Below are 24,655 nucleotides of genomic sequence, written 5' to 3' on the forward strand. Positions count from 1 at the left end.
ATTTTATTAATTTAATTTTAATTGATCAAAATTAATTTTCCCAAAAATCACTTAGATTTTCTAAATTAATTTTTCAAGAAAATTCTTTAATCAAATTCTCTAGTTGAACAATTCTTATGATCACCCAATTTAATTTCACATCGAATATATCGGTTCAATTAAATTATTTCTAAAGTAGTAGAATTTTTTTTCTAATTCAAATGCTATTCGGTCAAGCTTTTGTTGAACCAACGAATGGACCAATCGGACATATACAATTAGGCTCTAGTAATTGCAATTATGTCCAGAAGTATTGTTCCAATAATTCACAATTACTTAATCATGGAGTCAGTCTACAAGAAGTACCATGATTGAAAACTCTTTATTGTACACTCTTTATGAAAGCAATTCATCCAACTGCTTTGTCCAATGAACTCGTCATGTGTGTTACCCACATATGATATCCTTAATTCCTTTGAGTTAAATCTGTTCACTTAATACAATCATATTTTATCTCATTGTCACCATTGTGTCTTCTTAATGATTAATATGATCACTGCCAACTAGTGATTGTGATAAATTGCTCGTTCTCGAACGAGCAACCTGTGGTCACATTTTATATTTATCAATCTGCACAATGCCAATAAGAGCATATCGTTAACTCTTTAATTGAGCGATGAATTCCACTATTGCTAATAAAGTCATGTCATACACAAGTCATGTACCCAAGATATCGGCTATCGGCTCGATCATTTTTAGAGCATAATCCTCCACTTATATCAAAGCACATGAGTTACATACGCATGGTTAGTGACTAACTCAGGATTTAGGTAAATCACACTATGAATGTCACAAGTGACCTAATTCACAAATAGATTTAGAATTTATTCATCTTGAGTCTAGTCCAATGTATCATTCTACCGATAAATACATCTATTTCTTTACCCGTGAAGTTAACTGCTTCAATAGCCAAGACTAACCATCTCCTATATTAGAATTATAGATGAATTAATAATTCTTCTCAGTATTTGAATCAAACGCTCACTTTGATTCTTTTACGGATTATGGACTTGTTTAGATTATCTATTGAAGTAGGTTATCTTTTTCGCAATGTAAACATTCTTACAATGCCACTTATCATCAGTTTAAACTTAGACAATCGATGAGCTAATATTTGCTTGTCACAATTTAGCTATACATGCAAAATATAAAAGAAAGAAATACAAAAGAAATAACAATGAAATGTGAAATTTATTTATAGTTTAAATGCATAGAAAAAAATTGCATGTTTACTACAATATGAATACATTTCCCAACAACACATACAATACATCATACGTCTGTTCGCCAATTCACAATCATATAACAGTCAGCACATACATGCAACATCATGCATACACAATTCACTTAACCTCCATGTTCATTCACAACCACAATTTTAATCACAACGCAGAGCAGACACAAATGTAGTTTAAGTAAGCAACACATGTAACAACCCTTAGCCCATCAGGAAAATATGACGTATAACATTTAGCCAGAAAAATCACCCAATAGAGTGGAGCATTACCAATGGATTCAAACATTTCTGTAACACCCTAAAAATTTTAAAAATTTAATTGTGAGAATTTGCAGTAATTAAGTCTTTGTATTTGTGGTTGTGTGCTCTGCTTTTGTTATTAAGGTTTGGAGTTCGATTCGCGTTGTTAACAGTTTTATTATTTTTTTAAAACAACCCTTGTCCATGTGTTATATAGTTAAGTTCAATTCAATGTAAACTTGTGACAAGAATGAGCCTGCTAGTTCACTGGTTAATAATCTGTCTGTATTCTATCTAGTTCCGAGTTTGAATCTCAGGGTATGCGATAGGGAACATTCTTTTTGCTAAGTGTTGGTATTTGACTGGAAGTTATTAGGAATTAAAAATTTTCGTCATCTTCCATTCATTCCTTTTTGTTACTGTTCTTTTATTTTTTTTCCTTTTTCCTGCTTCTATTTCCTTTTTTATTCTTTAATTGTCTTCTTCATTTTGATCACAGTCGTAAGTAAGTACGGGTCTAGACAATGTTAAATGCCATTAATTGCATTGATCGAAAAATTAGTAAGTAAGTTTCACAATCAATTCGTTAAATTTTGGGGTTTATGTTCTAAATTGGGCATTTCAAGCGTGTCGTATAATCTCTGATAATTAGTCGCTTGGTTTCCTCTTAGGCAGGGGTGTCGGGAGTAGCAAACCTCAACTCGACAAATCAAGTGACCGTTGTTGACTTTCCGGTAAGTTTGAATTCGTTGAATGCTCCGTGTTGAAACCTTCGACATAAAGTTTTCTGTGTAAAATATGCGTTATTGTCGATAAAGTTGGTTGATTGAGTTATTGAATAGTCGTTTTAGGCTTCGGAGACTCTCCTCGTTGTTGTTGCTTTGAAATCTCTCTAAGTACGTGTCGAAAACCTTAAACTTTACAAGTTTCAGTTGTCGAAAAATGTAGCTGTCGGTGCCACACAGCCATGTGTCAGGCCGCGTGGTTGGCCATATAACTCACTGTTTATCGATTTAGGGCCACAGGAGCATGTGTTCAGGCTGTGTGTGGCCATATTAGTGCAGGGTCCACCGGGCAACGGATATGAGTGTGTGTCTAGGCCGTGTAACTCACTGTTTGTGGCTCAAGACCATACGATCAGGGACATGGACGTGTGCCCAGGCTGTGTGAGTCACACGAACAGGGACACGAACGTGTGTCCAGGCTGTGTAACTCACTATTTGTGCTTTAGAACCACACAGGCAGAGGACATGGGCGGGTGTCTAGGCTGTGTGGCATGGTAATGGGGCCCAAAACCTATTTTTGAGGTCGTGAGTGTTGCTCAACACTAATACTGGCCTCCCCAATGTATGAATGATTGAATTTGATTATATGAGAATTATCTGATACTCTAAGACTAATGTATGAATAACATAATTGTATGTGTACTATGATACTTATTCTGATGTTGAACTATCTTATCTACTTGTGAAATAATTTAGAATGACTGAATACATGTTATAGGTATTTGTACTCTGTATTTGCATGGGTTGATATTGGGAAGAAGGAAGTAATCTGTTCTGAATTAGTGGCTAAGCCACAATGCGTATAAATCTGATTCTAGTGCTTTGTCGTATTTCAATCTAGCAACTAAGCTGGGTCTTTGTAAAAGTGTCAAATGAACACTCTAAGGTGTGCAGGGTTGGTTGGGCATTGAATGTCCTTAATGATGTGTTGGGATGGTCGAAGATGGTGTGTAGCGGATGAGGATAGGAATATTACATCTGGATCTGATCTGTATCGTGTATGAAACTGAGATTGCTTATATATATATAACTAATCTGTTCTAAATCTAAACTGAAATTACTTTTGTACCAAACTGAATCTTTAAATTCGAAACTATTTTATAAATGTGTTTTACTTGAACTAACTTCTTTTACGTACTGAGGTCACCACTCATTTTATTTTTGATTGGATTTCATATGGTACTCAAACTTGAATGGGAAGGTACCGCGGGAACTCGATCAAGCTTTTATCTTTCTTTAAATTACTACTAGTAGGAAATTTGATATTCTGTGATATTGAAATGTTTGGAAAGACTTCACGTTCAGTTAATTGTTGTGTGGATATTACGTGATGAATGGTTCATTTTGACTACGCTATAAATATGGTGTCTTTAGTGTCCTTGACGTAACCCTTTGGACTTGGTCTGGATGTTTAGTCCAAGTTTAGGGCGTTACATTTCAATTTAGTTTTTTTTTTAAAAATAGTTTTGAAGGTTTCTCTTTTTGTTAAAAATTATTATTTTTCTTTCTTTTTGTAATACATTTTTAAAGAAATTTTTTAGGAATTATAAAAGAAAAACTATTACCTATCTGTTGCTCAACTATGGCGTATACATATAGATGATAAAATTTCAGGCATACACTTTCAGAGTAAATGGGTAATTCTTTTTTAAAACAGAAATAAAATAGTACAAATGACGAAGTTAATTACATAAGTTGAATACAAAACGTATATATATATGCCATCAACCAAATAGCCATGCATGATACAAAAATAAACAAGTGGCTTACTCGCAAACATAGCTCTAGTGTAGTCTCCTTCAATGGATTCTTCTTCTACTAACAAAACACTTGAGAAGAAAAAGTAACAAAGTAATTTTAATTGAACTTAGTGAGTTCCAAAATAGATACAAATAATTTACAAGAATACTGATAATCAACAAGCATCAACACCTGTAAGAAAAGAAAAACAAACTTTTTCGTGAGACTCTGTCATACAGACACAATACGCCAATTTGTCATCCACTATTCTTTGGCAACAACACTTCACCAATTTAAACATAACACATACAATACCCAGGTGGACACATTTCACCAACTTATACATATCTCTCACAATCATGCATGTTGACCAATGACCCATCCTTGTACGAGCCTCGGACCCATGTTTTCGAAACCAGAATCACATATTCACCATGTTCATTTTCATATTCATATTCCACAATAACTCCTCATAACATCCTTGTTAAATTGAACATGTGTTCTCTCACAAGTTCGGGTTGTGATATGTCGGTCTGATTTGTAATATAGTTGTCCTACCGGAGGCATCACAAACATATCTCATTTTCACTCATCACAAATTGTCTGGTACTGAGCTCGTGCAACAAGGAGGGTATTCTTACATCAACAATAGCCATACTCACGCATACAACACTCGTTTATTACACGCATACCCAGACACAAAGCATCAACCCATTTACAGTAAAGACAACTTACCGTACACAATCCACATATCATAGAAATTTCATAACTCAAAGGAAGTAAGAAAGAACTCACCAACAAACTCCAAAACAGAATCTACTCTACTGGTCATTTCCCTCGATTGCTCGGACCTTCACTAGCTTATTGAGCTAAATAAGAAAAAATTATAACCATTATATCATTTATATACTAAAATTTAATCATGCATGCATGAATCAGTTGCATGCAACCCATCATCAGGAAGTCTCCTCCCTTTCGAACCAGCTCTAAAATTTTATACATGCATTAATGCAAAAACGTAAATCGCTCTCGATAATAACTTAAGGGTTTCCCAAAAATTACCAGTAAGCTGATACTTAACAATGGAGTCTTGACTAGCTATTAGAAACCTTCCTCTTCTTCTTTAACGAATAACAGAGAACTTAAGAGCTTGCTAAAAAACGTGTTATAAAGGAATAAAAAAACTAATTTTTTTCCCATTATCAAAGCAATACATGACTTTTATAGACAATATTTTCTACCAAACACAACTACTACCACTAATCAACCTAGTAAGTTGTGAAACGTTTCTTGTACACTAAAACAAGCGAACTAAACAAGTCATTCAACTACCTAAACACATCAAGCTTTCATCTATAGTACTCTAATTCAGTTTTAACTAGGTCTTAACTAAACTCTGATGATACTCATAGAGCCCTCGTTTTTACGCTAAAATATGGAAAAACAAGTCTATCGATCTGTGAACTAACAAGTTCGCCCAAAGTATCTAGGTTGGCAGATTGTCTCACATAAAGAGTTCGCCAAACCCCAGAGTCTGCCAAATGGCGAATTCTAGCGAGACGTTCCTCAATTAGGCGTACTATCAAATCTACGCAATATGCCACCCAAACATTTAATGGACAAATTACCACTCTATCCTTTTTCCTACCCTTAGCTTAATCAACTATACGCCAAACAATATATCAATATAGTCTATGCCGGGCGGGCTGGTGAAACACAACATCAAAAATTACCCAAAAATTTAAGTACATAAACTCACATTGCTTCTTTTTTCTTTAACAACTTAGCTTGTCTAAACACCAAAGCTTCATTCGTTCTGACAGCTAAGCATAACAATCATTTATCAGTTAGTTAGAAGGTATTCAAACTTTAAAACCCAAATTCCATAATTATGCAAAAACTCTTCGAAAATTCTTACTTCTCTTTCCTTTAATCCATAAGTACATGGAGGCTTAGGGTTTACCAGCTTACCAAATTCTTGGCTTCTCAGACTTCAAACCTGACCTTTACCACCTCATGTAGAGCTTTCTTGAACCTTATCTTCTTCTTCAGAGTAACCGAAGAAGATGTTACAGACGAGAAAGAGACTACCAACTATTTTCAGGAGAATTTTTTCCTCTTCACACACATATATATAGCCAAAGTTGAACGATCTCCTTAGTCCATTTTAACCAATCACTGCTAATCATTTTGTCTCCCACTAGGGAGATAACAGGTTCCAAACTAACTAAACCAGAATTAAGATCTAACTAATCATAATTCAATAACTAAATTTTTTGAATTTTCTCGGTAGAGCTCGACAATTTGCTAATCTATTTAATTTAATCCTAACCTTCCTTAAATTTCAAGACCAAAAAGATAATCGGGTGTGACAAACAAGCTATACCACAAGGTGTTTGTTTGTAGTAAGTGGTATAACTTTGGCCTTGTTGAAATAAGAAAGATTATGAATTGTTTCAGTTAGAATATGTTGGAGCTCGAAGAAAGCATTGATGAAACAATTATTGCTATAACCAACAATCTTCATCTCACTTGGCCTAAGAAAGTTAATATTCATGCCTCTTCTCTTTCCGTTGTATATGTTGCTTTGTATACAATCACCACTAGGAACTGGCTTCCTATGAACCAGAGAGATTTAGTGGGTAAACGAGTGGCCATTCTTTTGAAGAATGTACTGGAGATGGTCAAATTCAAACTAGGTCAGATTATTTTTTATGAGACTATGAAGAATGCTAAAGAAGTCCACCATCATTATTTGCTACCATTCCGCTCCCTTATCTTTCATGTGTTGCACATTCAAACTCCCATAATTGTTCGAGTAACAAAAGAATTTGAGAAGTTTATGGTAGAATTGATGTTTTCCCACAAGTGGTTAGAAGGGAAACACCGTGAATTATCCAACCAGCTTCTGGTTCTGGCTCTGATAACATAGAGATAGAGGAAGATGCTCAACCTCAAGATGTGCCCATTGTTCCAAACACCTAAACCATCCCCTCAAGCATTAAGCAAAAGACTATTGTTGAGTTAAACTCTAACATTGAGTTTAATCAGAGACATGTAGAGAGGTTGTGCATGGAGGCCAAAGCTGTAAAAAAGGTGATTTACAGACAAAAGGCCTCGCATGCGACACCTCTTACCCGATCCAATCATCGGGTCCAAGTAACAAGATGTAACATTCGTTTCCGGAGCAACTATTGAAAAACTTACAGTAAAATCTTCATTTCACATCATTAATCATGCAATCAACAATAATACAAATTGAAAAACATGAACATTCTTTCCAGGGTTTTATACGAGCATACGAATGCTTTAAAGTCAACTCAAGATCAAATAGAGACCTTTTTGTAACATTTTTAAAATTTCTAATCAAGTATACCATAAAAAAATCATTCAGATATTTAATCATGTCATAAATACCTAGATAATAAGATACATAATTAAATGCATACCTTAATTGAGCTTACGAAAGCTCCTTTATAGACCTGAGCATGAGTTAGGACCAAATTGCAATATTTTCAAAATTTCCATATCAGGTATCGCTACCCCATATAAGTACCAATACCAATTTGCAATTATGTTTCTTTTATAAAAATCAAGCCAAAGTCAAATCTATCGATACCCCTGTAAAGTATCAGTACCCTCATACAATATATCAAATAGCAAAATTTCTCACGTATAATCGATTCTCTAACCAAATACAAAATGAACTTTCTTTTACAGAATTATCATTCTAAAGCATACCAATATCTCCAACATATTTCCAAAACTTCTAACTGGTACATATTTTGGTATTTGTCACAAAATTTTGTTTCGCTTATATTTGTGTGTATTCATTATAATTTAATTATATATATATAAATATTTTGTTGGTTTTTCAAAATATTTAATGTCCTAATCGATTATTATTTGTGCTTATATAGAACTACAAACTTTGTTACGGATCTAGAAAAAAAAACATATTAATTTCTATTTAATTTATTTAAAGCCTATATAAACTATTTAAATCCTAATTTTTAACATGTTTTTTTAAAATAAATTTAGTTTTCTATTTATTTGTCAATTTTTAAAATTATATAAAAATTCTATATTGTATATTTATATTTGAATATACCAATTAAAATTAAAAATAGACATTATTAAAAATGTTTTTAGATTGAAAATCTAAAAATATTTCTCAAATAATACATTAGATTATATGTTTTTAATATACACATAAAATTTTATTCATTTACAATATAATTCTTAAATTACAAAAACAGTGGGAAACTTAGATTTATTAAGGATAAAAGCTTTTGAATCTAACAATAGGACACCATAGGTCATGAATTATAGTAAACCTTTAGAAATTTTGGTATTACCTTATTATGGGTTGAATGGGTACAAATCTCTCATTTTTCTAATAAACACATTTTCTTCCAAAAATATTTGGTGCAAACTTTTTGGTCAAGTAAGGTTGGAAATGGGTCCAAGTTTAGCAATAGTAAAGTTTTAGGAGTGGAGAGACTTAGGGGTCATCCCATCCGACATTGCTTTACAAAAAGGATATCTTTATGCAAAACAACAACCGCCTTTAGAAAAGAAAAATAGAACCGTATGCCGTCCTTAATAATAAAAAAAGAGACGGCTTTGCTTTCCCTTATAGTCAAACCACAATTATTGATCCTTTCATGTTGCAAGGTCTTGGTTTACTCTTACTACAATTCCACACTCTACTTTGCTCACCCATAACCCTAAACCCTAAGGTTGAAACGAATCTCCATAATTTGCAAGCATCATCCACGTCAAAAAAGATTGGATCCATCAATCCTCCCTTAAAGCTCGCCGGACATGGTACCATAACTTGAAACATTATAACAAAGGGTCTTGAGACCAGGCAAGGAAGGTGGTGTAGACCATTTCAACCCTGCCCTGTCGCTCAGAAACCTCAACAGTTCCTTTCGAGATATTGTTTAGTTCCAAAATGTTGGACAAGAATGGACCACCTTGGCATTTTTGTTTGGTTTTAAAAATAGTTGCTTGTCATTGTTGTTCATGATTTCTTCTTCATCTTCACCATTATCATCCGAAGCTGCATCAGTGCACTCTTGTAATTCTAAAGCACGCTTCAGTTTCTTCAACACTGCAGCCATTGTTGGCCGTTTATGCCTATCATTGTTCAGGCACTTTAAAGCAATACCTACGTATGCTTTCAAGCACCCTGGAGAAATCTGACCTTTAAGATTGGGATCCATAATCTGTTTAAGCTTGCCAACTTTGATGCAATGCCGAACCCACTCTGCCAGGGTTGGCTGTTCATCATCGAGCCTTAAATCCACTGCCGGTCTAGCGCATAGCATCTCAAATAGAACTACCCCAAAGCTATACACATCGGACTTCACTGATAGGCGGCTAGTTTCAAAGTACTCAGGGTCTACGTACCCGAACGTACCCCTAACACCAGTTGTGACATGGCTGCGTGATAAGCTTGTCGGTCCAAATCTGGATAGACCAAAATCTGAAATCTTGGCAACCAAATTATCGTCTAAGAGAATGTTGCTGGGCTTGATATCCCTGTGGATGATCTTGGTGTTTTCGCCGTGAAGGTATTTAATCCCACGGGCAACACCAATGCTGATTTCAAGTCTTTGTTTCCATGACAATGGAGGACCCTTTGTGCTGTAGAGATGATCCCGGAGGGTTCCCCCTGGCATGTACTCATAAACAATGATCTTCACACCTTCATCACAACAACCTATTAGAGATACCAGATGCCGGTACCGGAGATCAGATAGCATTTTGATTTCGGCCTCGAACTCCTTGGAACCTTGAGTTGATGTTGGCTTCAGTGCCTTTATAGCTACAGGAGTTCCACCGTCTATGCAGCCTTTGAAAACTCTACCGAAACCACCATTGCCAATCACTAGAGCTCTGTCAAAGTTGTTGGTGGCATCTCGGAGTTCTTCGAGTGTGAAGCGTCTGCAAAGTCCTCTTAGTGTCACAGACTTGTCCTTCTCGTTGCTTTCCTTTCTCCTAAAAATAAAAATAGTGAGACCAAGTAGCAAGATGAGAGTGAAAGCAGCTAGCGTCGCCCCGCTGATGATGAACACCAATTTTCTGTCCCTAGACTTGTCGGCTTCTGGGATCTTGGAAACTGGATTTACTCCGGCTGCAAGATTGCTTTGAGAGTCACTGAGCTTAAAAACTTCCAAACCATTTAAGATAGGATCAGAGTCTAAAGCTCTCAACTTATTGTTGCTGTTGTTGTTTCCCAAAGATAAAAAAAGATGAGTTTTACCATAGTTTCCTACCTTTGGCATCTTGACAACATGATCTCTGTAAACAGCAACCCCCCTTCTCCCACTCCAAGTAATCACATCTTCCACAGCGTCAGTCTTTCCATTTCCAATTCTTACAACAAACTTGTTCCTTCCATGCTTTGTTACCTCGGGGTGATTGTGAAGCTCACACAAGTGAAGTCTTACAAAGTATGTAAACCCTGAATCAACGGTCAAATTCCAGGAAAGGCTCTTCTGTTTGTTTGTGCACCGTGCTGTTTGATAAACCTTTGCAGGTGCAACATAAGGAGCAATCTTCCAGTATTTGATTGGAGCAGTTGAATTGACAACACAGTCGCCTGAACCTACGAAACAGGCCTCGTCGTCTAACCATCTCCGATACAAGCCTGAGTCATTAGCCGGCGAAATAGAATCCCCACCAATGTTTAACCGGTGCATCAGTTCAAGGGCTGTACTGTTTGGAACAGCAAACCCATTTGGCATGGGTCTAGCTCTTGATATGTAATAAAGATGGGCGGGCATAGAGATAATCTCAATCCCATTTACGAAAGCAAAAGCACCCAAAGGAACCGAAGAAGGAGAAAACGTTATGTTTAAAACCTGGTTTTCTTGTATGTGTAAACAGAATTCTTTATCCAAAGTTTTCAACCCTAAAGACTGAGCAGTAAGAGAAGGACTAAAGTGTGTAAGGAGAGTGAAAGGCCCAGCAGTAACAGTGAAGAAGTCGCCGGGACTTTGAAATCCATGGTAAGCGCTAGGATTAAAAAACAAGCGCAGGAATTTGTGGCCTGGAGTAACCGGGAAAGAGTAAGTGAATGGAGACTGAAAAATTCGAGCAGTCAAATATGGAACTGGATCAATCGAGGGGTTCAAGTTAGTGGCTTTTGAGACTATAGATGTCTCATTTGGTTGATGAGAAGCAATAAACTTTGAGCCAGGGGTAGAATCACCGGCCCATTCACGGCCGTTGAGGTCAATTGAATTACTAGAGGAACCACAGTTAAGGAAGATATTTTCAGCATCTGTGAAACAGAGGTAATTGATGAAGATGAAGAAGAAGTGAACAAATTGGGGGTTTGTTGGAGAATTCATGGGGATACTTTTGGCTGGCGAGGAAGATTGGTCTATTAACTACTTAAGTATCGGTCGGAGGCAGGGAAGGCCACGGTGAGAAATATGGAACTGTAGGTGAAACGAGGGGACGCGTATGACTCTGCTAAGCGTGTCTAAAAGACCGAAGAATAGCAGATTAAAATTTATGTGAATTTCTTTATATATTTTGTATAGTTTTAATATAATTTTATAAAATAAATTTTATTTATAGCTTAAATTCGTAAAATTTTAATTTTTATTCAATTATATACATTTAAATAAATATATTAATTTATTATTACATCAAATAAATATAATTATTTATATATATAATATGTAAATGTAAAATAATATTAAATTTATAGTGATTTATGAAAAATAATCAAATTGATATTTCATGTCAGATTCGACCTATTTATCCCTATTTAATATATAATATTTCAATTATTATTCAAATAATGTTGACTCTCCAAATTATTAATAATACTAGATTCTAACTCATATACAAATCTATTACTCGTTTTTTGTAAAAATAAAGCGCCCAAGCGCACCTCACCTTTGTGTGGAAAAATAAGCATCCAAAAGGGAATAATGACTTTGATTTTCTTTTTGAATAACTTTAATTTTTGATCTTTTAATTTTAATTAAATTATTTTTACTGTTAAAATTTATTGATACCGATGTGGTAACTCATGTGGCAGTTCATATATACTTTATAAAAATTTTAAAAAATAAATAAAATATTCAAAAATTTTAAAATTTTAAAAAAAAATTATTACATAATGTCATTAAAATTTTAACAATTCAATTAACTTTTCCATTTAAGACAACAATTTGAGTAAAATTCCAATGTTGATGGCTAAAGTAGTAGAAAAACGAATTAGGATTAAAATAATAAAATGTATATAAAATTATCTTTATATATATATATTAAAAGGCTTAATTCACTTTCTTACTTTTGTATTTTTTTTTAATTTGATATCTAAACTATTTTATAGTTTTTACTCTATTATTCCAATACATGTTAAAAAAATTGGTAGCCAATCAAATCGCGCCACCTTTATTTATTTTATAAAAATATATAATTTTTATTAAATGTATATATATTTTAAAATTTTATAAAAATAAAAAATAATCTAAAAAATAAAAAAAAATATTTTAAAAAATATAATTGAATATTTTTTGTTGAAACTAAGATATCCACCGTTTGTGTCAGTGACTAATCTCTTCACCGCGAGTACTCTTGAAAAAAGTAAACGGTTGGCCATGAAATGTATTCTATTTTCATGGGTGGTGATCGAACCCTCCAAATGGGCGGTTAAAGGATAAGGTGAGTAGACCTGGTTATGGATTAGACTACCTGCCTAAGCCTGAAGGCCGTCCAAAACTTGGGAGGATTTGAACAAAAATATTAGGCCCGAAAAATGAGCTTAGACAAAAAAAAGATCCATTTAGAATATGAGTTGGGCTCGGGCTTGAACATTCAAGGCTCGAGCCCAACCTGTTTTTTAGTTTGCAATATTTATATTATGTTATTTTTTTATATATTATGTAATTTATAACATAAAAATTAAATCTATAATATTACTATAATGTAAACATTAAAAAAATATTAAGATGACTATATATAAAATTTTAATAAATAAAAATATCATAATTAAATATTAAATTAAAAATAATAAAAATATATTTTAATTTTTTAAAAATAATATTAGTAAACCTGAAATGAGCTTGAGCTAATTATTTATAAATATGATTGAATTTAAACAAAATTTTGAGTTTATATTTCAAATCTGGCCAAACTTGAATAAATATAAATTATATTAATATTATGCTACAACTCGTAAAAATAAGCAACCATCAGTCTTCACGATTATAATCATAATTAAATATTTTTAACCCAATAGTTGTGTCCACTCGTTTTTGAAATTGCTTTCCACCCCACGGCTGCGAATCGAGCCGATAAAGAGAAAGAAAAATATTTAAACGTGGAAGGGAAAAGTCTGGCAAATTACTAAAAAAAGTCGGTTTTTTTCAAAATTTACCGAAATGGGCCGATTTTTTTATTATTTACCGGAATGGGCCATTTTCCGGGAAATCGCATCCACGTCAACGCAATGTCAGGGTACGTGTCAGGACATCGCGTCCACGTCAGCGCGACCTGCTGAGGTGGAAGGAAATCGCGTCCTTCAGGGAGCGATTTCCTTCCACGTCAGCAGGTCGCGCTGACGTGGACGCTATGTAGGCCGCGCGTGAACAGTACCCCAACGGTCAAAATTTTGACCATGCCCCCCCAATGGTCAAAAAAAACTATAAATACCCCCACCCCTTTTATTTTTTTCACAAACAAATCCTATCTAATATTTCCTCTCTAATTCTCTCAATTTCCTTCCAAAATTCTCTCAATTTCCTTCCAAAATTCTCCCAAACCCATATTTAATTTCAATTTCCCCTCAATTTCATTTTTTTAAATAATTTTATATTTTTTTATATTTTTTTAAAATAATTTTAAATTTTTTTATATTTTCATCAATGGCCAGATCATTAATTCGTCTTGATAGGAATCACATATTGGTGGAGCAAATAAAAATGGTAAGTATTAAATTTAATTTTTAAATATTATTTAATATTTTTTATTTATATATTTTTAGATAATTATTAATTTATTATTTGTTATAAAAGTCTGAAGATCGGGTATTGGAATGCAATATTCGGAATATGCATGATCCTCCATTACCATTAGTAGAGAACTACCTGCGAGAAGCGGGTTTTTGGCACGTGGCGACGGTAGGCCGAGGATGCAAGTTGGACCCGAAACTGATCAGTGCGTTGATCGAGAGGTGGAGACTCGAGGCGCACACATTCCATCTTCCATGTGGAGAGTGCACTATCACTCTAGAAGATGTCAGTCTGCAGTTGGGATTGCCGGTGGACGGGCACCCAGTCACCGGGTCTGCCCAATCTAGCAATTGGGAGGCGGTGTGCTACGAGCTTTTGGGTGCTATTCCAGATAAAATGGATGGAGGTAAGGTCGAGATGGGCTGGTTACGTGCTACCTTCCCCAATCCGAATGCAAATTCAACCGAAGTTGAAAGAATCTGATATGCTCGATCATACATTCTTCAAATAATTGGAGGTTATTTGATACCCGACACGTCACGGAGCCGTGTACATCTAAGGTGGCTGCTAAAACTCGTTGATTTTAGAGGAGCCGATGAATTTAGTTGGGGGTTTGACGTCTTGGTAACATTATATCGGGAGATGTGCGGGGCGACACGACCGAGGAGAGCAAACATCGGAGGTTGCCTGTCACTACTGCAATCATGGGCATGGTTTCGCTTTCCATTTCTACGTCCTCGAGTGAACCACCTATATACATTCCCACTCGTAACAAGGTAAATTTTATATTACATTTTGGAATTATTATGTAGATTTTGTAAGAATAAAAGTATGCTAAAAATTTATTTAATTAGGTGGAACCATCCGGCAAGTTATCGTGGATTACCGTCTGAACTTGAAGATATACGGCTTCTATTGGAGCAACGGTCGGAAGCAGAAGTAAGTATTATTGCAAATAGATATTTCCATATATTCGCTAGTCGATTGATATTTAGTATTTAGTATTTAGTATTATGTATATAACTAATATTTCTATCATGTTCATATAGTTTCAATAGACACCATACGAGGATCCGACAATTCGGGCAGTAATCCCGGAAGAGTTTTTACAAAATCCGAACGCTTGGCACGCGAAAGTGGTGTTGATCAACTATGCAACTGTGGAGCCCCACCAGACAGACAGAGTGCTACGACAGTTTGGATGTAGACAACCGATTCCTGCGGACCCTGAGGTGTTTGACGATCACCACAAAATCGACCTTCGGCTATTAGGTACGGATTGACTTAGATACTGGTCCGAGTACACGAAAATGTAGGAAAATCGGCATGAATATCTACCTACTCGAGAACAAATCATCGTTTCGGGGTTAGCGTGCATTCCAGAATACATGCCATGGTTTAGGATCCATGGCAAGCCGTATTTACTTACGCCAGAGGAGAGGCAGCCACAAATACGTGTCGAAAAGGAAAGGCGCGGGCCTCTAAATCCAAGACGAGAAGACTACGAAGGAAGCCCCTCAACGAGGCCTAGACAGTCACCCGGCTCATCATCAGTGGCCATGCAATCACCGTCCCCAACGAGAGCACCGACGCAGTCACCTGACGCAGCAATTCAACAGATGATACCCACGCAACCGCCTTTCCCTATGATGCCAGGTGTGTTTCCTAGCCCTCATATGTACCCTAACCCTTACATGTATCCTTTTCCGAATCCTATGGCAGGTTAGAGCCAAATGCCTAGTTCAACTCCATTTCCTGTTATACCGAGCGGACCGCCGATATCTAGGCCAACGGCGCAAGAGGGATCGCAAGGGGAGCCATCAGGGAGCTCACCTTTTTACCACTCGCCACCAATGTATGGCTTTCAAACACCGTCGCCGTTCATGATGCAAACATCTCCACATACACTATTCTTTGAAGGTGGATCATCGTCCCAAGTCTGACAACCAGATGTCGAACCGGAAGAACCACAATCACCACCGAAGAAAAAACAACCGCTGCCGAAAGCTAGAGGAAGGAGGAATCTAGCGCGTAACCGTCGATGGTCGCCATGTAAAACCGAATCCCCCGGGCATAGACATTGATTGCCGTATTTAAATTTATTATCTGATGTAATAAAATAGAAGTTTATTTAATATAATAAAATATAAGTTCTATTCGATGTAATAAAAATCCTAATTTAATTAAAAACTCTAACTTAATTTAAAACCCTAACCCTAACCTAATTTAATTAAAAACCCTAACCCTAACCTAATTTAATTAAAAACCCTAACTTAATTAAAAACCCTAACCCTAACCTAATTTAATTAAAAATCCTAACTTAATTAAAAACTCTAACCCTAACCTAACTTAATTAAAAACCCTAACTTAATTAAAAACCCTAACCCTAACCTAACTTAATTAAAAACCCTAACCCTAACCTAATTTTACATAATTTGATAATTTTACTAACCATTAACACAATTGTTGAACTTAATAATTTTACATAATTTGATAATTTTACTAACCATTAACACAATTTTTGGACTTAATAATTTTACATAATTTGATAATTATACATAATTTGATAATTTTACTAACCATTAACACAATTTTTGGACTTAATAATTTTACATAATTTGATAATTATACCTAATTTAATTAAAAAAATTTTGGCTTAATAATTTTATATAATTTTACATAATTTGATAATTTTACTAATCATTAACAAAATTTTGGGACTTAATAATTTTACATAATTTTACATAATGTTAGATTTGGTAAAATATTTTGACTGGTACTAACAATTAAGAAATTAAACTAATTTGATAATTTTACTAACAATTAATACAATTATCAATTAATAATTGAATAAAATAATTTTTTTCTAAAATTATATTCAACTATTGCGATTAGGGCATTATCGACTTGTATAGCCTGGGTTCCTACACCATCCGCACAACTTCTGTTGACTGGTTGTTTCTCGGATATCCATATTGTTCCGTATTCTAGTGGAGCAAGGTCGACCTTTTGGTTTGCGATGCAATTCTCTATCCGGTAACAGCTTAAAATGAGCAAGAGATACGGGCGGCCATTTACGTTCATCTAGGATCGGTGGGAAAACGTGTCTCCATACGTTGTACATGTTTTCTAATTTGCACACTTCGTCCACGTAACTCATCGGATCCAGACGGAGTTTCTGACAAGCTGCAATAACATGAGCGCATAGATAACGAAGTGCATTAAACTTCCCACAGTCACAAGTCCTGTTTCGCAAGTGTACACGATATTACCCGCCAACAACACCTTGGTGCGGTCTGTCAGACTCCGTCACACGAAACCATAAATTGTCTCGATCATGACACACTATGTACATGATATTTGCCCTCGCCTTCGCCTTGTTAATTTCTTGAACTACCTTACTGCACCATACATGGCTACCCTGCATCTGGCCTGAATAAGTTGCTGCTCGCTTTGGAAATAGCGCCGCCAAACAGAAATATGTCTCTCGTACAATCGATGTTATCGGTAGATGGCGCGTTCCTTTAAGAACAGAATTTATGCATTCTGCCAGGTTCGACGTCATATGGACATATCGTAGGCCTCCGTCGTATGCTTGTGCCCACTGTTCGAAACGTATGTTACAAAGGTAGGCTGCCCCTTCTCCGTTTTGGGATCGTAAAATTGCCAATATCTCGGTAAAACGATCTTTATTTATTTCATACCCTGCCAATATAAGATCATAGCGAATATTTTATACCACTTCTACCAATAAAACTAATTCAAATTGACAAACAAAATAATACAGTTATAGACTAAATACCCATGTTGGTCACTTGTCGTCGTTCGCTCTTAGATGGATATTGCCTGTAGTAGTTCGAAGCAACGTGTCTTAGGCAATATCTATGATGTGTGCGCTGCCACAAGCTCCCCTCTCGATCAAATGCAGCTAGTATACTGGCGCCCCGATCTGAAATAACACAGATATCAGGTTGAGGGCACACATGCCTCCTTAACCTCGAGAGAAAAAAATTCCAGTCATCAGACGACTCCCCCGGTGTTATTGCAAATGCAATTGGAAGAATTCTCCCACCGCCGTTCTGTACCACTGCAACCAATAGTCGATGAGTATACCTACCGAACATGAAGGTACCGTCAATTTGTACCAACGGCTTGCAATATGGAAATGCGTCTTGGCATTGCTTAAAGGTCCAAAATAGGCATTTGAACACTTGGCATCCACGTAGCAATCGGCCGTTGTAGTACATATGTTCTGTTTCAAGGTCTGTGATGGCACTTGAGACGTATCTCTCTAGCACCTGACACCACTACCATATTTCATTATATGAGGCGTCCCATCCACTATGCATCTTCTCCAACGCCTTCTGCTTAGCTATTCAAGCCTTGCGGTAAGAGGGCGTGTACTCCATTTGGCTACGGATATTGGTAATTATCACCGGCACTGAAGTTCTAGGATCTGCTTTTATCGTGGGCAGTATCAAGCTAGCTAACATAACTGAATCCATTTTGGGATGATCTTGTGAAACACCTACAAAGGGAGTACATTAAATAATGCAACATTACAAAATAAAATTATTATTCATATACATTCAATCATGTACCTGCAGCACATGTATGTGAACTTTTGTACTTTTTTTATCTCCCACAACCCTGTCATTTTCCTTAACGAGGCGACGATTTTCCATGAACATGTGCCGTCTTGCACCGCACACTTCACCTCAAACTTATTAGATTTTGATTTAACGACGTGGTAATTAACGCCATTTTTGATGCTATGCTATTTCAAAGCACCAATAAAACTATCATTGTTGGTAAACTGATTACCAACTTCAAGTTCACCGAAATCTACCCCCGAACTTGTACGATCGCGCAACCGGTGTGGTAGATCTGGAAACTCTAACGCATCATCTGCTGACAGATCGACATTATGCATGTGGGCTGGAGGTAAGTATGCTCTAAATCGTAGATTTTCTTCTTCATCTGAACTCCTTTCAGCATCTTCACCTTCTGTTGGAATCGACTCCGGTTCAAAAAATAATCTCACTTCTGCATCATCCGGCCCAGGCTCTCGAAGTGGATCCACATCGGAGTCATCTTCTAACCTACAATCATCTACAGCGTACGACGTCCCCTCACCGGTTGACGTCGTAGGTAGTACGTCATCCCTTCTTCTGGGCATTTGATAACGTCCCTAATTGGATGTAGATTGCCATCCACTAGAACTTGATACAGTTTCCCAGTACGTATTTCCAGCATCAAACGTCGAGCCACCGACGTACATGTCTTATCCACCGATAGAATGTCTTGCGGGGGATGTGCAATCGACACCGCTACCGAACATGGGTTGTTCCGTATTTTGTAACCCGTTAACCGAGTGTCGGCCAGGGGTCGTGTATACATCTCAAACACCGGACGGAAATACATCAGTTGGCGACGTAAATTGTACATATAACTCAATATAAGATGCTCCACTAGCAAGATGAGTCTGCACTATTGCCTCCAAGCTACGAGCACCTTTTATGTCGAACGAGTCATATGTCACCGGATCAACACAAGAACAAAATCAATACGTGATTGACAGAACTTTCATTGGCGTCGTTCCGAAGATTTTACGCCTAATTCTTTTACAAAGTTCTGTCAAATCTATGTTCTGGTTAAATGGCAGTCGCACCATATTCTCCGACAAAAAAACATCATTCTCGGTGTGGCAAACCTCACCATCGTAGTAAATAACAGCACTAATACGTTCACTCATTTTGAAACTCTTTCTTAGCCTCTCTAAATTGTTTCTGCTATGACTTATGCATTCTAAGAACATTTTCTGCCTAATTTATAGCCTCAGTCCAAACTTGCTACTGTAGCAAAATCGCGTCCACGAGGGCGCGATTTCACAATTTCTTCTCAAATAGCATCCTGGTAGAAGCGATTTTATACTATTTCTTCAGAAAGGTCAAAAAAATTATTTCTTACATGACCTACTGTAGCAAAATCACGTCCACGAGTGCGCGATTTCACAATTTCTTCTTAAATAGCATCCTGGTAGAGGCGATTTTATACTATTTGCTCAGAAATGTCAAAAAAAATTTATTTCTTACATGACTTACTGTAGCAAAATCGCGTCCACGAGAGCGCGATTTCACAATTTCTTCTCAAATAGCATCCTAGTAAAAGCGATTTTATACTATTTGACCAGAAACGTCAACTCGAAATAATTTATTCCGAGACTTAAAAACCCTAAAAAGCCTAAACCCTAAACCCTAAAAACCAAAAAAACCAAACGTGAAAAAAACGTCAAAATCGCGTCCTCAGGAACGCGCTACGTGTCAGGACATCACGTCCACGTCAGCGCGACCTGCTGACGTGGAAGGAAATCGCTCCCTCAAGGACACGATTTCCTTCCATGTTAGCAGGTCGCGCTGACGTGGACACGATGTCCTGACACGTACCCTGACATTGCGCTGACGTGGACGCGATTTCCTGAAAAATGGCCCATTCCGGTAAATAATCAAAAAATCGACCCATTTCGATAAATTTTTAAAAAAACGGCTTTTTTGGTAAATTTCCCGAAAAAGTCTACTAAAAAGTTTAAATGGGATTAAATTAAGAATTTGAGTACGAATTTTCGCACGTTTATTTGGTACACTTGCACTATCAGTACTTTCCCTGATTTTCTTCAATTTTATATTCTGTTTCTGATGGCTGGATTTTTTTTTTCAGTTTGGGTAGGGGTTGGGTTTTTGTGGACTGAATGTCGACAATCTCATGGGTTTCATTGGATTTATTGAAAAAATAGAGTGGAGATTTGAGTAAGGAGAGAAAGGGGAAGAGTGGCGATTATATTTGCGGGAATAGTGATGGCGGCTGTGCATCAGGTTGGTTTGCTTGCTATATGAAGTGAAGAAGAGAGACGATAATTAAGAAAATCAATTAATACTAGCAAGTGTTGCCATTTAAAGAGAAGGGCCATTCAGCCATTGCCAATGAAACTTGGCTTACCATCACAACAAAGAATATGAAACACATTGTGCAAAGTTTCCACAGGAACATAGCAATTATTGGGCTACTTGAATGATCAAACAGAAATAATCTAATTAAAAATTACGAATATGTCAAGTGACAAACTAACCTCAATCCTAAATGATCTGAAATCCAAATTGATTCAAAAATTTTAGAAACTACAATCACCCGAACTAAATCGACCAAATCTGAAATTAAGCCGTCCCGCACGATTGACAAGTTTAGGTTAAGTCTGTTTCGTCACATCCAATTGAGTTTCTTTCCAGTTATAAGAAAAAGTCAAATAAGACAGACCTGTATATTTTCGAAATCACTTGACTTATTATGCTGACCATGCTTCATTTGTTCAGACGCCAGCCTCCTATGAGCTGAAACGCAATTGTTATGCCATTGCCAGATGAAACCAGACAACTTTGCTCACTCACATCTCCTCAAAGCAGCTCCACTTATCGGAATGAACCCAGCAGGAGATACAAGAGCATCCATGGGAATGTCAAATGGAGTAACTGGTATCACTCCGTCCTCAATAATTTGGACTGAATATGACAGTGCAACTGCAAGAAATAATAGTCAATCAAATAAAACAGTATAACATATTGCTCAAATTATATCGATGCTGCAATCAGGTCTTTGAAGCATCTATTATTGCTATCAAAATTGAGTGTACATCCAGCATCAGTGGCACTTACCAAGAAGGGGCTGCTTCCATCTCTTCTTCTTTGTAAGCTCTTGGTAGTTCTTCAGGAACAAATCATAGTAACTTCCACACATTATCATGAATTATCATAAAGGGAGAAACATAAGAAAAATTGTTTAAAGACAATATAAACACAATCACAATGAAAACTAAAATAGGAATAGACATATATAAGTTTGTACAGAACTTCTGTGGTAAACACTTCAAGGTCGTGCGCTGCCAGTCATATAGAGTCTAATAATCACATATTTATGGCTGAAGACAAGAACCATTAAAACCAATATAGCAAATAGAACCATACGGACTGTAATTACTATGATTCTTAATGATGCAATTCAAAATTGAATAACAATAATATAACCAACCAGAAAGTTGAAAAGCGTTAACCCACCCCCCACTTCGGCCCAAACGGCTTCCGGATTTGTCAAATGCAAGCCCTGAAAGAAATAGAAATGAAGTGAAAGTTTTTGCATGCACTCCCAGCAGAAAGTGAAATGAAGCATGATAAGAGAAGTGAATATAGATATAGGCACTCCATGGTTTGCTTCTTCAACTCTTCATTATGTCTGGATGCTGGGAGTGTTAGTTTTTTCCCCTCTTTTCATGCTGCTTTTGAGGGAGAGGTATTGGCAACTATAAATATGAAAGCTACAACATAGGCAAAAACTTTACATCGAACTCTTCATTGATCAGGAAACATCGAATTGGAGGATGAAGACAATTACCAGGTACTATAAACAGGTCCACTGGATCACTTGCCTGCATAACTGCACCGGAGACTTCCAAATAGTTAGCAGCCTTACTAACACCAAAAATAAGTCAGGCTCACAACAAAAAGTTATATGCAGCATTCGCCATGAAGTAAACTAAGAAACAGGCTTAGGATCATAATCCAGGTTATGTCAAAAAATTAAAACTTTCAATATTTTGAGGCTAAAATAGCAAAGAACTGGTATTGCCTAGAGTTCAGACTCAAAAGGTAATATACATATATATATATATTGCTGTTTTTATTTTCATAACATGGATCAGCCAATGCACATCCTGAAGCCAGAAAAAGCATCTAGTCAACTTGTCTACCTTAAATCCACAAGGTGATGTGGTGTTACGAATATTAACCATAAAAACATTGCTGCAATGGCTGATAAATAGAGCGAATATGGTTTATTGCTCTGAAATATATCTCTTCTTATAAACACTTAACATGAATTATTTTATCAGAATTCAGAAAAGCCATTCAAACAAGCAGATGCTTCAATTCCTTAGTCCAATCAGAAGCTGCAAGCTATATAACTCTGTACCAAGATAACTGAATTTAACTGATTAAACTTAGAAAGGCAACAAGAGACAACTAACGGTGCAATGCAGAATAATACAAACTAGGTCACAAAATCGCTTTGCAAAATAACTTGAAGAAGAAATTGCAATGCACTGTCTTAGGCTTAGCTGCCCAACCCATTTCCAATCTTAAATACCAATCCATGCACCCGAAGAAATGACAACTAGACAAGCATCATTAAATATTCATTCTAGATAATGCATGAGACAGCTATGGAACATGAATCAGTTGATGTTATGGACCTTGGGAAGGGTAGGAACGCCAATTTAACAAAAGAAAAAGAAAAGCAAATAAGGAGAGTAGAGCACCGTCTTCACGTTGGTTCCCATCAGAATCTACCAAGGCTGGTTCCAATATGTTCATTGATTTTTCAATAAGATCTTTAACACTGGATATCATCAGCATTTTCATGTTGCTATTCCTGTCCTCCACCCGTGGAACATAAAGTTTCTTCCTCTCTTCAAAGTTCAAAAGAAACAATAAATAAATAAATAAACAACGTACCAATCAAAATCTAAATCTAAAACTTAACCCATCAAAGAAAAACAAGAAACTAAACCTTTGGCAGAACTTGACAAAACTTCCGAGATAATCCTTGAAGTACCGACTTCGAGTAAAGCAGGGGAACTTACGTACGCACATAAGCTCTTACTTGCTTTGAACCATGAAGATTCTACAACAATATTCTCAATAGCATCATCTGAAGTCCAAAGCAGAGAAATCCCCGATGAGACAAATACCCGAACACTTAAAACGCAATCAAATAAATAAAGGAGTAGAACTTCAGTTCATATACATACATATATACATAAATTGATATACCTACCTTCTTGTGATCTCAGGATTGGGTCCATGTTTTTGAGAGCTTTGCGTACTTTGGATCTAAGAGATCGTTTTTGTTCGAAAATGGCATCCAGTTCATGGGGATCGACTCCAATGCCGTCTTTGTTTATGGCGGCCATAGTGCGGGTTAAGTTAGCAGCAGAAGAGCGGATGGTTGGGGATGGCATGACGTGGGGGTGGGCAACTAGCGCCACCTCTTTTGCCTTGGAAATTAGATTAGTGGATTTGCGGTGAAGAAACATGCTTTGCAGCTTGAGTTTGGAGTTTGGATAGCAATCGATGGCGCCCATTTCATGGTCGTTCGTGGGCTGCTTTCCGATGACTGATGTTCCTTGGGTGGTTGGTCAAGGGAGATTTGAGCCACGTAATAAAATAATCAGTTGCTTTTTTGGGTGAACTACACAATTAGTCACCAAGCTATTGATAAATTTTCTTTTTTCTCACTTAAAAAGTTACAATTAGATCATTGAACTATTCAAAAATTTTATTTAAGTCACTGAACTATTTAAAAAAATTATTTAAATCACTAGCCTATTAAATTTTATTTAAAAAATTTTCACTAGCAAACTTGACACGATCAATATGGTCTATAGAGGGAGGCAAGATTCAGTCATTATTTTGTCAAAAGCATACAAAAAGGAAAAGAAATTAACAAAAGGAGACTAAAGAAAGAATATAAATGGTAGATTTGGATGAGCGGTGTGTTTACATATGGTTAGTATAAAAATAGCG

General features: G+C 36.2%; 3 protein-coding genes across 4 annotated transcripts; all 3 read right to left on the minus strand.

Annotated features, from left to right (window-relative positions):
- Window positions 1-8,990: 8,990 nt before the first annotated feature.
- LOC107945261 (receptor-like protein kinase FERONIA) lies at window positions 8,991-11,408 on the minus strand. The gene has a single exon (XM_016879205.2). The coding sequence runs from the start codon at window positions 11,406-11,408 to the stop codon at window positions 8,991-8,993; it is 2,418 nt and encodes an 805-aa protein (XP_016734694.2).
- A 5,297-nt stretch (window positions 11,409-16,705) lies between these two features.
- LOC121224655 (uncharacterized) lies at window positions 16,706-18,543 on the minus strand. The gene is made up of 2 exons (XM_041108372.1): window positions 17,830-18,543; window positions 16,706-17,732 (listed from the first exon to the last, which is right to left on the minus strand). The coding sequence occupies exons 1-2, from the start codon at window positions 18,272-18,274 to the stop codon at window positions 17,296-17,298; spliced, it is 882 nt and encodes a 293-aa protein (XP_040964306.1). The 5' UTR covers window positions 18,275-18,543; the 3' UTR covers window positions 16,706-17,295.
- Window positions 18,544-21,096: 2,553 nt separating this feature from the next.
- On the minus strand, window positions 21,097-24,342 carry LOC107945260 (5-formyltetrahydrofolate cyclo-ligase, mitochondrial). 2 transcript variants are annotated; one of them, XM_016879204.2, is made up of 7 exons: window positions 23,907-24,342; window positions 23,640-23,780; window positions 23,389-23,538; window positions 22,467-22,508; window positions 22,133-22,178; window positions 21,734-21,804; window positions 21,097-21,598 (listed from the first exon to the last, which is right to left on the minus strand). In XM_016879204.2, the coding sequence occupies exons 1-7, from the start codon at window positions 24,211-24,213 to the stop codon at window positions 21,462-21,464; spliced, it is 894 nt and encodes a 297-aa protein (XP_016734693.1). In that variant the 5' UTR covers window positions 24,214-24,342; the 3' UTR covers window positions 21,097-21,461. The 2 variants fall into 2 exon arrangements, with proteins under 2 accessions (XP_016734693.1, XP_040964307.1); XM_041108373.1 differs by lacking the exon at window positions 21,097-21,598 and having other exon boundaries at window positions 22,107-22,178; window positions 23,907-24,309.
- Between the last annotated feature and the right edge of the window lie 313 nt (window positions 24,343-24,655).

This window comes from Gossypium hirsutum, chromosome D12, assembly GCF_007990345.1.
Source record: "Gossypium hirsutum isolate 1008001.06 chromosome D12, Gossypium_hirsutum_v2.1, whole genome shotgun sequence".
NCBI lineage: Eukaryota > Viridiplantae > Streptophyta > Magnoliopsida > Malvales > Malvaceae > Gossypium > Gossypium hirsutum.